Here is a 15713-nt window from a genome sequence, read left to right as displayed (position 1 = left end):
CGATGGCCAAAAGCTCAATTTTGGTTTCATCAGCCCACAGAACCTTCTTCCAGATGACTGCAGGGTCTCCCACTTACCTTCTGGCAAACTGAAGCCAAGATTTCATGTTGAGTTTTTTTTCAACAGTGGCTTTCTCTCTGCCACTCTCCCATAAAGACTGCTGAAGCACCCAGGCAACAGTTATTATATGTGGAGTCTCTCACATCTCAGCCACTGAAGTTTGTAACTACTCCAGAGTTCTCATAGGTCCCTTGATAGCCTCCCCACTCATCCTCTTCTTGCACTGTCACTCAGTTGCTGAGGACGGCCTGCTCTAGGCAGGTTTAGAGCTATGCCATATTCTTCCTGTTTCTTGATGACTGCCTTAACTGTACTTCATTTTCCAGGGTCTGATAGGCCTATTGCCACTGTCAGCTTTCTAGCATCGTGGCATGACCTTTCTAAGGGTTAGGATTGTTGGTGATAAAGTTAAACTTTTAACAAATGTTTTTTACTCAGCTTTGTTGTAAACAAGCACCACCAGTCTTGACTTGGAAATTTTCTTGTATCCATCTGCCAGCTTGTGCTTTTCAATAACTTTTTCATGGAGTTGCTTGGTGTGTTCTTTTGTCTTTGTGGTGTAGTTTTTGCCAGGGTACTGACTCACAGGCAGTTGGACCTTCTGGATACAGGTGTATTTTTACTACAATCAATTGAAACACCTTGACTGCACATAGGTCTCCAAAAACAGATCTCTGTTTAATTAATTACATGACTTTTAAAACCAGTTGTCTGCACCAGTGGTGATTTGGTGTGTCATATTGGGGGGGGGGGGGGGGGGTGAATGCTTACGCAATCAATTATTTCATGTTTTATATTTGTAGTTACTTTAGATCACTTTCCACTTTAAATCTGTTTCCACTTTGACATGAAAGTCTTTTTCTGTTAATCAATGTCAAAAAGCCAAATTAAATCCACGTGATTCAGTTTTGTAAAACAAAACATGAGAACTTCTGAGGAGGGGTTGTGAATACCTTTTATAGGCAGTGTAGATATTTACAGCTACACCTTGGGGAGGTGGTATCCAGCTACTCTTCAGGGACTAGCTTACTTTCCTGTCCAGCCTCTGCGGTGAGGTTTATCTTCCAATACCCACTGCTTGTATGGTGAGACCCCCTCCTACAAAGGAGGAGATAGTTTAAACATCGTTTATTTTATTTTTAATGATACACATCTAAATTTAGACAAATAGTTCTTAACACACATTTAACCCTCTCAAACAATTTCTGATTAATTAAAAAATTTCTGAATTGCAAAATATTTACATACGATAAAAGATTTCCAAGCCAGGTACAATTTTTACAAACTTGAAGAACATACCAATGAGTTCAAGACGAATGAGTTGTCCATTGCAGAAATTAAAGATTGATGATCTTCTTTCTATAACCCCATCTCTTTGTCATTCTCCTTGTCATTCCTAATTATCCCCAATGCTTCTGATATTCATACTATTTTCTTCTAAATGATATCATTTGCATCTGATATTTTACAGATAACTTTTCTGGGATAGGGCAACTCACACAGATGGTCTCAGAAGCTTCTGGGGAAAAAGATCCCAAATGTCCACAATTAATGCTATGAGGGGCGAGCCTCTGAATACACAAATGTCCCAACTTGTGACAGAGTTTGATGTACTAAGTGACATAACCCCATTGGCTAATGCAGATAAGAAATCTCCTGGTCACTTCACTTTGCAAACAAGAGCTCTTGGCAGCCAGCCGCCTGTTGTGGGCCAGCAGCTTGTGCTTTGTAATATGGTTTGCAAAGCTGTGCAGCCAGGTTCAAACTGATTGTTGCCTGCATTTTACAGGTTTCCCCCACTATCCTCAGGTAGAGCGTTCCTTTGAAACCGTTTGTAAGCTGGAATGTTGTAAAGCGAAGAAGCAATTACCTTTGATTTATATGGGAAAAATTTTTGAGTGTTCCCTGACCCAAAACATAACCTACCAAATCATACCAAATAACACATAAAACCTAAAATAACACAAACATATAGTGGCGGAGGCATCCGTCGGTCTCAAGAGACCATGGATCTGTGCCTGGAGTTTCTAGGGCGCAGGCCTGGGCAGGGTTGTATGGGAGACCGGCAGTTGCCCAAGCTGCAGGCCTTCCCCTCTCCACGCCACCAATGTTGTCCAAGGGAAGGGCGCTAGGACCCATGCAGCTTGGCACCGGTGACGTCGTAGAGCAGTGTGTTGTTAAGTGCCTTGCTCAAGGACACAAACACGCTGCCTCAGCTGAGGCTCGAACCAGACCTTCAGGTTACTAGTCTGATGCCTTGCCCACTAGGCCACGCGCCAACACAAACATATAGTAAAAGCAGTATATACAGCCTATATAAAGTAGAAATATTGTATGTATCGTGTAGTTTCACTTACCAGAATCGGGAAGAGCGAACCAAGATCGAATTGGAGGAAAAAAAAATAGGCACGTACACGCATGCACACAGAACTACCCACACAAGGCTTCACGGTCATGGTAATCTTTCTCGGGCTAAATACACATATAAAACGGGCGTCTTTTCTTCGTAAAAGTGAAAATCCTCTTTGGTTAGTGAAAACAGGTACTAATGTAATAACAGTGAGCTGTCATAAAGCGAACGTTTGAAAAACGGGGGCCACCTGTACATTAAAAATTAGAGACTGGTTTTTGTCTACAACAAAATGGAGCAAAGAACATTTGTTAAAAGTTTAACTTCATCACCAACAATTCTAACCCTTCGAAAGGTCATGCATGCCATGATGCGAGAAAGCTGACGGTAGAGTTGAATATCCATCACAGTTGCAGTTTCTCTGTCAGGAATGGCCATTAATTGTAGCTTCACGTTTGTGTCTGTACAACCAGAGCATATTCCTGGGTGGTCCTCTTCATCGGTACAATACCTCATGGAGATACAAAGCTGTAGATCTCTCATATGGATCAATTTTTAAAAAAGGGTGCTGCCTCACCAGCTGGACTCCTTCAGAAGCTTGATGTTTGCACAATATTTTTGCTTAACTGTATTAGCCTTAGAAATTGTTGGCATGCGACATTTTCAAATGTGCTTTGTTTTGCTTTCAGTTCCCATTGGGTCCTGGCTCTGAAGGTCCCATGGGTGGAATGGGAGGAATTGAGCCACATCACATGAATGGATCATTAGGTAAGTTGCTTTCCTACCAGGAATAATCATAAAGGATTACTGAAGCCTTTTCAGCAAAAGAGGAAATTTCTTTAAGGTAGCTTCTTGGTCCTTAGCTGCAGAAAAGGTACTTGAACCAACAGGTAATTGTTGAGTTTGTATGCATGTGCGAGTGGAAAATGAAACTAGTCATTAAATCTTGTATTGTAAAAGTTAATTTTCAGTATTTTTCTATCATGAGCATGTGCTGTCAGATAAATGTTTGCTTTTACTCTCCTCAGGTTCAGGCGACATGGACGGAATCCCCAAGGTATGAGTCTGGCCGTAACTTTTAATACAAAGTATAATAATTAATATAATAGAAAAATTCATTGGAAGTTGCTAGATTAAAATCTTTGACCAAAACTGAAAGGTCATTGGAGTTGAAGGGTCTTTGGGGATCTGTAATGTTGGGAATTTTATACTGAACAGAACTAACTGTTGTGGGAAAGATCCACATGTTGGAATGTAGATCTTGGCTGCACACATTCAGTTCCCTTCTAGAGTTTAATATCAGTGCATTGAACTGGTTTGGAAGAACTACTGTATTTATTTTCTTTATTTGGATCATGCATATGAATTGAGAATCTCCAGAGGAGATGTGTCAATCATCCCAACATGCACTTGCATTCATATCTTGCCTACACATATCTGTGTAAATGTACAGATAAAGTTGAATCCCTTGAGGACTGTTTTGATTTACTTCACTTCCCCTGACCACATACTGAGCTAGTGACAAATATTTCCCCTATGTGCAATCTGAGTTGGGGCAAACCGAGTGCAAAGAGTCTGCATAACATTACACGGCGAAGGAAAGAGGTCAGGATTCTGTGTGGAAAGGTGATCAAATATCAAATTAAAAAGATGAGAGGGAGAAGTGGGAAGAATAAAATGTAGATAAATAACTGATGCAAAAGAGGCATGAATGTGATATTGATTATACAGTACTCAAAAAGAAGAGAAATCAGAGAAGCTGGTGTAACAGAGAAAGTTCCAGTGGTTGAAGACTTAAAATAGTGGATAACATGGTGGCAGGGCTCTCAAGCAGTGGAAGAACTGCATTTCACAAAAGCCCTGGTGTATGAGTCCACATCATCTATAAGAGAGGTTGAAGTCTTAGAGCATAAGACACAGGGACAGAATTAGGGGTCTCAGCCCGTCGAGTCTGCTCCACCATTCCATCATGGTTGATTTATTGATTTGGCCTCCACTGCTGTCTGTGGCAATGAATTCCACAGGTTCAACAGCCCTCTAGCTAATGAAATTGATTCTTGTCTCTGTTCTAAATAGACGTCCCTCTATTCTGAGGCTGTGCTAGACTCTCACAGTATAAGAAACATCCTCTCCACATCCACTCTGTCTGGACCTTTCAGTATTTAATAGGTTTCAGTGAGATTTCCTCCATTCTTCGAAACCTCAGTGAGTATAGCTCCAGGGCCATCAAATGCTCCTCGTACTGTAAGTTAACCTTTTCATTCCCGGGATCATTCTTGTGCACTTTCTACAATGCTAGAATATCTTATATAAAGAGTCCAAAACTGCTCACAATACTCTTGTGCTCTGACCAATGCCTTACAAAGCCTCAGTGTTACACCCTTACTTTTAAATCCTAGTCCTCTTGAAATGAATGCTAACATTGCATTTGCCTTCCTTGCCACCAGCTCAACCTGCAAGTTAACATTTAGGGAATCCTTCACTAGGACTCCCAAGTCTATTTGCAACTTAATTTTTTTGAATTTTCTCCCTATTTAAAAAGTAGTCTACGCCTTTATTCCTTCTACCAGTGCCCGACCGTACAATTCTCTATACTGTGTTCCATTTGCCACTTCTTTGTCCATTCTCCCAAACTGTCCAAGTCCTTCTGCAGACTCCCTGCATCCTTAACACTATCTGCCCCACCACGAATGTTCATAGCTTCAACAAACATGGCCACACCAATCCATCAGTTCCCAAGTGGTCCCAATACTGAACCCTGTGGAACACCACTGACACTGACACCCAAGCAGAAAAGGCCTCCTTTATTCTGACTCTGCCTCCTGACAGTCAGTCAATCTTCTATCCGTGCTGGTATTTTTCCTGTAAATACCATGGGCTCTTATCTTGTTAAGCAGCCTCATGCGTAGCACCTTGTCAAAGGCCTTTTGAAAATCCAAATAAACAACATTCACTGACTCTCCTTTGTCTATCCTACCTGTTACTTCCTGGGAGGAATTCCAACAGATTTGTTAAGCAAGTTTTCCCCTTAAGGAAACCATGCTGATTTTGGCCTGTTTGTCATGCAAATCCAAGTAACCTAAAAATACACCCTTAATAATGGACTCCAAAATCTTTTCACCACTGAAGACAGGCTAACTGGCCTATAATTTCCTTTCTTCTGCCTCCCTCTTTTCTTGAAGAATGGAGTGATATCTGCAATTTTACAGTCCTCTGGAACCATTCCAGAAATTAGTGATTCTTGAAAGATAATTACTAATGCCTCCCCAATCTCTTCAGCTACCCCTTTTGGAACTCTCATCTGGTCCAGGTGACTTATCCATCTTCAGACCTTTCAGATTCCCAAGCACATTCTCCTTAGTAATAGCAACTACACTCACACAGTCCCCTGATACTCTCGATTTCTGGCATACTGCTAGTGTCTTCCACAGTGAAGACTGATGCAAAATATTTATTGAGTTTGTCTGCCATTTCCTTGTCCCCCATTACTACTGCTCCACTGGTCCAATATCCACACTAGCCTCACTTCTACTCTTTAAATATTTGGAAAAAACTTTTGGTATCTTCTTTGATACTATTGACTAGCTTACCTTCATATTTAATATTTTCTCTATATTTTTTAGTTGCCTTCTGTTGGTTTAAAAAAATTTTCAGTCCTTTTTCCGTTAATTTTTACTGTATTATATGCCTGCTCTTTTCCTTTTATTCTGTCTTTGACTTTTCTTATCAGCCACAGTTGCACCATCTTCCCTTTAGAGTACATCATCATTGGCATGTATCTATCCTGCACTTTCCAAATAGCCCCCAGAAATTCCAGCCATTGCTTTTCTGCTGTCATCCCTGTTAATATTCCCCTTCCAATCAACTTTAGTCAGCTCCTCTTTTATGTCTCTGTAATTCCCTTTACTCCACTGTAATACTGATACATTTGACTTTTTCCCTCTCTCAAACTACAAGATGAATTTTTATCATATTATCACTGCCTCCCAAGAGTTCTTTTACCTTAAGCTCCCTAATCAAATCTAGTTCATCACACAACACCCAATCCAAAATTGCCTTTCTCCTGGTGGGCTCAACCACAAGCTGATCTAAAAAAGCATCTCAGAGGCACTTTCTAAATGCCTTCTCTTGGCATTCAGCACCAACCAGTTTTTCCTAATCTACATGCATTTTGAAATCCCCCAGGGCAATTGTAACATTGCCTTTTATTAGATGCCTTTTCTGTATCCAATTGAAATTCTGGCAATAACATTGATTTAAAAATACCCCATGGAAAACACATAGTAGTTCCTCAGATTACTTTAGAGCTTTCTTTGTAAACAATCAGATTTTTGTTTCACTTTTCGGATATTCCAATTCTCCACGTCTTCAGGATCTCAAGATTCTTTAATTTTTTTCCCATAATTCCATCCCGTTTTATACATTTAGTTCTGTCAGTGCAGCACCTGCTGTCTTCTCATTATCTTCTGGGCTTGCCTAATGCATTTTTTCCAATTGAACTTCTCATCTGTACCATTTTTGTGATATTAACCTTACAGATGATCCCCAAGCAGTTCCAAAACTTTTCTCCATATCAGATTTAGTGTCAGCAGGGATTTGTGCTTTTGACTTTAGGGTCAGCACTGTTGTAGGATGTCATACAAGCTAAGATCCCACCTTGTGGACTAAGAACCTCTGCTGTGACAGAAGCTGGAATGCCTTATTATTGGCTTCTATTTTCAATTACGTATATTATAAGCAACAACTTCTCTCCAGAATGTGTGCTGTTGCGCAATGTCCTTCTTGGCTGATAGAACACGTGACGAGATTAAAACCTGATCGTGAGGCACCCCATTGAAGGCAACATGACAACCAATCTTATGAAGGCATAAATTTAGAATGAAGAGTTCTGAAATTTAAGACTGCCATTTAATAGCTGTGTGTCTGCAGAAAAAGAATCTCAGGGTTGTATGTGGCGACATGAAAACACTCTGATAATAAATTTTACTTTGAAATTTGAATTGGTGTTTACTTGGTTTTGTCTATGGGAGAGAAATGCTTGTGTTTTTATGAGTGAAATTATTGTTCTTTCCAGAACTCTCCCAACAACATGAGCAGCATTACCAATCCTCCAGGCACTCCAAGAGATGACGGTGAATTAGGAGGCAATTTTCTTCACTCCTTCCAAAATGATAATGTGAGTATGTGAGATTACCAGAGTTAAGTACATGTTAGCACAAATAACCATTGCAGATTTTACTCAGTGAGCTAATGTCACTCATGTTTTTTTTTTCTGGTGTGTGGTTCCTGAGACTTTTAAACTGCAATAATGTTTAAGTTTGATTGTAATGAGTTCACACAAAGCGGTTTATATTAAAGCTTATAAAAGGGCAAAACCATTCTTGATGACTTGACCGATAACCTCCTTCCAGATCAAAATCAAGTTTAACAGTACAGAGCAAGAAGGTTGTGATTAAGTTTACTTGTTTTTAAGAAGCAGCAAATCTCAGACTATGTGGCAGAAGGAGCTCCTGGTCACAGAATATTCAAGCTAAAAAGGGAAAAAGGGGTCAAAATGGTGGCCCTTAGGGCAATAATAGGATTAGACTTTGCTCTTGTGCCTCATATCCACTGAATAGATCCTCTAACGAAAACAAGTTTGCTTTGACAAATCATTAGTCACTTTGCTTTTAAATGAAGTTATAGATTTTTCCCATGAATTAAATGTTTAACTTATGTTTTTTGAATACACCAACAATTTTTCAATACGGGATCAACCATAACTTAAGAACTCCAGTTTTCTTCAGTAGGATGTTACATAACTGAGCAGTGGAAAAGGTTACTTACTATGTGGTTTTGATGAAGCAGATGGTTGTGAATTAATTAGCTATGTGTGGAAATAAGCAAAGCATCAAAAACATTGAATTAGGAGTGGAAAACTTTAAGATGGTTTTTGTTTTGTAAGTTAATGATGAGCTAAAAACCATGCTAGTTGAGTGATAACTGTGTTGTGGACGTGGGTCAGATTGGAGGGACAGAAAGAAAGAGTGGGAGGAAGCTAATAACAGGTGATGTTATTCTCATGTTCTGTTTTAGAGTTCCCACACTCATTGGCAATAATCCATAACTCAGTTGTGCAGTTTTTTCTCTCAAATGATAAAAAATGTTCTTTTAATGAATTACTTCCTCCACTTTAGTGGAGATTAAATTGCAATGTAATATTGAGGTCAGTTTCAGCAAACTGTTTGCAGTTTGCCATGTTTAGTAGAACCCAGATGCTACAAGATGTATGGTTCCAACCCATGTAATCCTTGTCACTTTCTTTCAGTATTCCCCCAGCATGACGATGAGCGTGTGATTTTTCCCCTTCCCCCTTCTCCAGGACCAGAATGATGAGACAGCTGCCCTTTGGAAGATTAAAGAACGTATGCAAGAAGCAGTTCAACGTGTTGACGAGGAACTGGGGGCAAAACCCCAATTTTGAGTTTCACGCAATAAAAAGGCTGAACTTCTTTAATTCCATAAACATGAAGGACAAAAACAAAAGATTCAAGACATAAAACCCTTCTCCTGGAAGGACTGTACGTTACACATCTCATCTTTTTGAAGCAAAGAAAAAAAATTTAAACGCCTCTAGCACCCGAACAGACCTCTTCCGCTTCATCCTCTGAACCCATGTATCTTTGTGCTGAACTGAATAAGGCGCTAGTCTAGGTATAAGATCTGATGTTGTCCATATTGTAGCCATTTTAACTGGGACATTTACACAATGTGGTTTACTTTCGAAGGCCCTTTTTAGGTGGCACAGATTTTTTTCTTGCTTCTGTGAGCCTTCCCCTCCAGGTGCAAGGTGTTAATCAATGGCTTGTTCCATACCTGTGTAGCTGAACGATGATATGCCAAGTGGGTTCCAGTTTCAGAGGAGCATATATTTTTTTCCTAACTCCCTCTTTTCTCCAACCACACACCCACTTCCCCCTCCCCCTCCCACACACATACACGTGCGCTTCCCAGTACCCACACGTATGTGCACACCTCGAATCTGGATTGCTTCATTCCTCTGTTACTTTATTGACCCAGAGGAAACCTCTGTGCGTGAGACAACTACAGACTTGATTGAACTAGATGAAAATAAAACAGTTGTAGTGGCACTACAATCGTGCTGGGATCTCTGTACAATTACACACTACCTGCAGATGGTCTTTTGTTTAACCCCAATTCTATACAATGTGTATCAAGTTATGTAAAATATTATCTTGCCTGGACAACCCTTGTGCTGATTCTTGATAACATTGTAGCTGTTCTGTGTTTCTTACCCTGTAGTCTGGTTATAAAAAAGAAAAAAATTCTACAATGTAGTTTTGTGTTCAATATTTGTTGCTAATGTTTTATTGAGGGATGTTTTTACTGCACCCCTTTACAGAGTTTTCAGGAACGTCAACTGTGTTTATTGTGCTGACTGCAGGTTATGGGATGTTAACATACTTTGTTTTTGTTTGGGGGGGAGAGGGGTGGTAGGGATGGGGCAAATAGCAGGATCTTTCTAAATGAATTGCCTTTTTAGATGTGTTTCAAATCAATCTAACTGTGTTTAGCTGTAGAGTTGCTGACCGAGTATGTAAATCTCCTATTTGCAGTCAGATCGGAACATACTGATGAAATTTTGGTGTTTTATTGTAGATTTCAGTCTCCAGGAAATCGTGCATTTTAAACTGAGACAAAGACAAGTCTGGCAAATGTAATTTTACAAATTCGCTAAATTATTGTCTTCATTGGGATGGTTTTGAATGAAACGGTTCTTTTCTCCAACGCTGTAATAAATATAAACATAAAACTTAATTTTGATTCTTTTCTGTTAACTTGCTATTCAGAGTTGTTGGAAGAAATACTGCTATTTCCTGTTCCTCAACTTAAAAGAGTTAAAGTACAAGATACAATTTAAATAATTCCCATTCTGTATTGTACAGAATAATGAAGTGCAGTAGGTTGTGGCAAAACTAGACATTTGTTTGAAAAGGATTGAGCTGCTTGTGAAAGGTGGAGAGGTTCTATGTCACACCAGGAAACTCTTTTAAAGTATTACTTGACTGGTGCATAGGAAATTAATTATGAAAACAGCAAGCTATGGAAATTGTGGACTAAGCTGTCGAATGTCACTCGAGTGCACAATGCACTTAACTGTGTAGCACTCATCCGAATCCAGGGAAAGATGATGCCAGCATTCTTGCCATCTTGGTTATGCTGAAAATTAGATTGGGAAGCCTTGGGTCAATTTGAAAATGATAGACTTAAGAGTACGCATTGTCCAAGTCAAAAACATTATGAAAACTCTCATTTTGTACGGTAGGGAATGTTCAATTAAATTGCTAGAATAGCTCTAATTCCTACTTAATGTGAAACAACTAAGATGCTTGAGGCACCTGTTGAAGACAAAATGCCTTTTAAAAGACCTCTACTAACCTGAGGTAGGATCAATGATGGAAGCCTAAAATAGCCAAGTATCACATCTTGAGCATTAACTGTAGTGTAAAATTTATCCTTAAATACTGAGGCATAGACCAACCTTCTTAGTGTTTTTGAATCAACTAGGAAATGAAGCGGCAATTGAATGGACTAGGAGATGAAATCAGAAATTAAATTATAGAACTTTAAAAAGGAAATGGAAATGATAGTAAAATTGTGTGAAATGCAGATTTTTGTGTAGGGATTTGTCCTACACAACAATACACTAATATTTCACCAGTGACATCTCCTATTATCCATTTTCCTTGCAACCTTGTTTTTCTTTTCTAATCTAATTTTCTAATAAGATTATGAACTTCTGCTTATGTGTAATTTTGAAAATCTGAAAGAAAATACAAATGGAATTTTCCAAAAGGAATAAGGGTGGTGGAAGGGTATGAGTAAGAGTGAAGTTGATAAACTTGTCTATGTATTTTGCCTGTGCATACTCTCCTGCAAGTAGCAGAGGACAACCACTTTGCTAAATATATTGTTTAAAATATGAAGAAATTATGGAACAACAATTGAGAAACTGTAACAAAATAGCAAATTAGAAAAACTAAAAGCCATGTAGATAAATGTTTTAACCAAAACACAAAAATGGGAGATGGATAAAGAGGGAAAATTAGCCTACCCACACAAAATTAAAAAGGGAAGTTAGAAAGAAATACACAAAAAATTAAGAAACTAAAAAAGGAACAAGGAACTTAACATATAGTGACCTTATGATGGAGAAAGTGAGTTGCTGACAAATGCTACCAAAAATTCACTAATTGTTTATTTTTAAAAAACATGTATGAGCTGATAGATATGTCAGTTCAGTGTGTCTCCCAGCCTTGCTATTTCCATCAGCTCTCCCACAGGTAATTTTTAAGGAAGTCAGGAAAGATGTTTCTAGCTCTTGACATTTAAAACAATGATGAGGCTTTTTAAGAATGTTTTGTCCTCCTATGATATAATCAGTGGTTGCTTCTGACCTGAGTATGTTGTTTTATCTTTGAACTATTAAAGTGTCATTACAAAATTAAATTCTGTTTTTTGAAGATTGCCAATATTGTATATTGTATAGAAATTATTTAATTTCTTATAACTGGTGCTGTAATTTTGCATTTGCAAAGCTAAATAGTTTTGTATCTATTGCCAAACATTGAGAAATATAACCAGGTGACAACAAAATGATCTGGGATGCTTTGAAGTCTTAAGATATTTCAACTGTTTTCAAGCTTAAAAAGCAGTACATAAAATGTATGCATCATCGAGACACTGATTCTTTGTTGCATTTATTCCTTGAGTTACTTCCTTGCATCCTGGTACTTATTGGCAATGATCAGTAGATTTACTGTATTTGGCTTTCTCGCAAGTTTGTCAGTTGTACCTCAGTATGTACTTTTCAAAGATACTTAAACTTCTCTGTTCTCTTAATAACTACAGTCTTGTGTTCCTGCAAGAGTTTCTTAAAATCTTACCAATTTTTTTTGTTAATTCAGTTATCACGAGCAAGTCCAAGTGAAGTGTGAGAGGAGGTGTAATTGAGTGTTAATTCTAGGAACAACTGAGGGAAGCCATCAAAAAGAATAACATTAGTTACATAATTAAATGCATTATCTCCACTGGTAAGGAATTGAGAATCAGATGAAAAGTTTGCTCAAAAGGATTGATGTAAAATGTAAACCAGACTATTTAGTCCATGCTGTCTCATGTGCTCCACATGAATTTCCTCATACTATGTTAATTTACTTTTAACATTGCTTGAATTCTTTGTGTTATTATTCAACTAGAGCAAAAAAAATTAAGTTAGAATGATTTTAAGTTTGTAGAATACATTTGTTAAAGGAAATCTCTTGAATAGAAACCAAAGAATGTGTGAATGCCATATGGGGGGAAATAGACTGTGTACAGATGTTTACAGGTATAACTGAGGATGTGTACCAAATGATGGGTTTATTTTGCCTTTACATTTTAAACGTTTGCTGTTGAGATGCTCAAACAAAATAGTTAATTGTCTCCAAATTGGAGCAGAATTTTAAAAATTAGATTGAAAGTAAATTGCATTAAAAAAAACTCAATAGCTATTTTCATTTTTAAATTTGTCATTACAATCACTTAAATATTTGTCAATGTGAACAAAATTCAATGCAAATTAGTGATATTTATAAACTTTATCCATCTATTTCTAATCCTAACATCTTTCAAATGTCATTATGTAAAGTTGCAGTATGCTGATGACTGACATATTTTGCATTTTGTATGTATTTATACTGCAGTTGCTGTGTGATTATTGGTCTTGGGTGGAGTGAGACAAAATCTTTATATAATAACTAGGAGAGGGTTTTTTTAAGTAAATTGGATTTGACAGTGCACCTGAGAGTTTGTTCAAAATAATTCAGTCCACATTTATTTCAATGTTTTAATATTATTATATTGAAGTGAATTTGCTTCTATAAATCTGCATTCTGTGCATTCTGCATTATGATTTTTACCCTGTATTAGAAACATGAGTTAGGTTGCCAACATTTTCTCACCAATCTAAAGAATGTATTATTATACATCCAGTGGCAAGTTAGTGAATTGACAGGTCAGGTACAGTACAGGTACTGCAGGGAAATAAAACCACTTATACTTGTTCAGTTCCAACAGGAAAGCAAACAAGTCAATTAGCATCTTGAAAGAGAAATTTAGGTGGCAAATTGCTCTCAAATTTCTCCTTTCTAGTCTTATTTATAATACATTTTGTTTTATTCCTGCAAATGAATTTTCAACTCATTAAAATTTCTTTTTACCTTTGTTCTTTGCTATTGCTTCAGTATCTTAATGTTGGCCTATTGTATTTTGAAACATGTTCATGTTGATTTTATTTTAACAATGTCCATTTTCTTCCAGAATATGGTGATTTACTATATTGTTGCTTGTATCATGAACACATGGGTATTCTGATTTTGAACTTTAAGTGAATATTGTTGTACAAGATCTACAAAGACTTTGATGCATTTAATACCAACCCCTCTCCAATCAGAGTATCAGCATTTGACGTGGCTAGCATGACAGCTAAAGGCTTTTTTTTAATATATAAGTTCCAACTCTGGGTTCTACAAACAAGCTGTTTCCTCCCCATTCTCAACTCATCAGCCTTAGTCACATTGATTTTTATTGTTTAACATTTTGAGTTCCCATCTTTACAATACTATATTATTTGTGTAAGTATACAGAACCTTTTAATCAGAGCTTCAATCTTATTGTCATCTTGACTATGGACATTCTTACTAATATTTGTGGCTCTCCCTTCACTGAAGAATGACAATACCAACATTGTTCTTTAAATCTGTGAACACTTTAAACTTTGGAAATTTGAATCCCACTTTCATTTTTGTCAGTTCTCATGATACCTTGCTTGTACCCTTGCCAAGAATCATCAAAATTAAGTGATTTCTAACCTCCAAATTAAAATACCTTGTGTTTTCAACTTTACCCCCATTCTCTTTATACTCTAATTTGTCATTTTCCTTCCCTTGTGCTTAAATGCTTTCCTACTGCTAAAATTGTTAGCAGGGAGCATTGGCTCATACTTTATTTTCAAGGCCAAAACTTGCATTACTTTTGTATTGCATTGCTTTTGTGTTGATTTTTTTTCTGTACACGTGTGCATGTTTTTCAATAATCAGACATTTAACTGAGGATTAACAATAAACATTAAGTGCTCCTTGATGACTGTTTCTCATATTTGTCCCTTACATTCATAAATCAGTTGGTACCAGTGCAAAGATGCCTTTACAGTTGTGATGAAGTAGACAAATTTGATGCATGCAAGGCAGCTTCTGCTCTTCAGAAGTTTTCTTTAAAGTAAACCAACCTTTCTTTAAAGAAGATGTAATGCATGAAAAGCAGACAGACCCACAAGAGGTTGGATAAGACTGTCCACATTCTTTGCTCTCCTATAAATAATTATATTGAGATGGTGCCTCCCGTAAATGTTTTTTTTATTCTGATGCAAAATACCTTGCTTATGAGCTTGGGTCAATGTACAACCTATTGTTTTTGATTCCTTGCTGGCTGAGTGGATTAATGTGGTTTTAAATCAGCTTGATTGGGGATGACCCAGGATTTCTGCCTAGTCTTCTGATTGAGTTGATCTCAGATAGGGCAGCAATGGTATCATTGTTGTTAAATGAGTTTTCCTTTTGTAAGAGAAATGCCTAGATTTTGACAATTACATCAATGATTGCTGTGCTGTTTGTAAATTTCCATTAATGCCAAATATAATTGAATATTAAATGGAAATTGGTAATGGAGGGAGATAAAATTGCATCACTAAAAATATTATAGTCATATTTAAAGAGCAAGGACTAGGCAGTCAAAAGTAATTGTGCAAAGTCTTCTGAATCTACACTTGTGTCTGCTGAGAAAAGTGCTAAGACCTCCCAGGAAAAGTATTTCTGAAAGTATCATTATCTGAACAAAATTAATTTTGCAATGTTAGCAATGCAAAGGCAGTATTTGGATCTGGAGAAATTCAACAGGTCAAGCAGCAGCTGTGGGAAGAAAAATTGTTGACATTTTATGTCAATACTCTAAGGCCTGTTATCTAATAGCCACAGAATCTTAAGAACCAATGCAGAACTCTCCACTACTGGTGTTAAGGCAGATTAAGAAATCCAGTTAAGGGAAAGGTGAGGCTGGGTTTCCTATTTCTTATCACCCATTGTTTTCTAATTTGCAAAAATAGGGTGTCTGAATTTAGTACCTTTTAGGAGCAAGATCATACCAGATTTTGGATTTGAATTATTTGTTCTAATTGCCAATTTTTTTCTTTGATGTTTCCAAAGAT

At 37.4% G+C, this 15713-nt stretch overlaps 1 protein-coding gene across 4 annotated transcripts in view; it reads left to right on the top strand.

Moving 5' to 3' along the window:
* The window catches only part of LOC132402069 (single-stranded DNA-binding protein 3), a 165277-nt gene extending 155049 nt beyond the window's left edge, over window positions 1–10228 (top strand). For 2 of the 4 annotated variants that reach the window (XM_059984613.1, XM_059984611.1), the window contains 4 exons: window positions 3100–3178; window positions 3439–3467; window positions 7485–7586; window positions 8718–10228. In XM_059984613.1, the coding sequence (XP_059840596.1) occupies window positions 3100–3178; window positions 3439–3467; window positions 7485–7586; window positions 8718–8747 (240 nt within the window). In that variant the 3' untranslated portion in view covers window positions 8748–10228. The remainder of the gene's footprint in view (window positions 1–3099; window positions 3179–3438; window positions 3468–7484; window positions 7587–8717) is intronic. The other 2 variants (XM_059984610.1, XM_059984612.1) reach the window with 1 other exon arrangement.
* Window positions 10229–15713: the final 5485 nt, after the last annotated feature.

Source organism: Hypanus sabinus, chromosome 11 (genome assembly GCF_030144855.1).
Source record: "Hypanus sabinus isolate sHypSab1 chromosome 11, sHypSab1.hap1, whole genome shotgun sequence".
NCBI lineage: Eukaryota > Metazoa > Chordata > Chondrichthyes > Myliobatiformes > Dasyatidae > Hypanus > Hypanus sabinus.
This window is presented reverse-complemented; position numbering and strand designations above follow the sequence as displayed.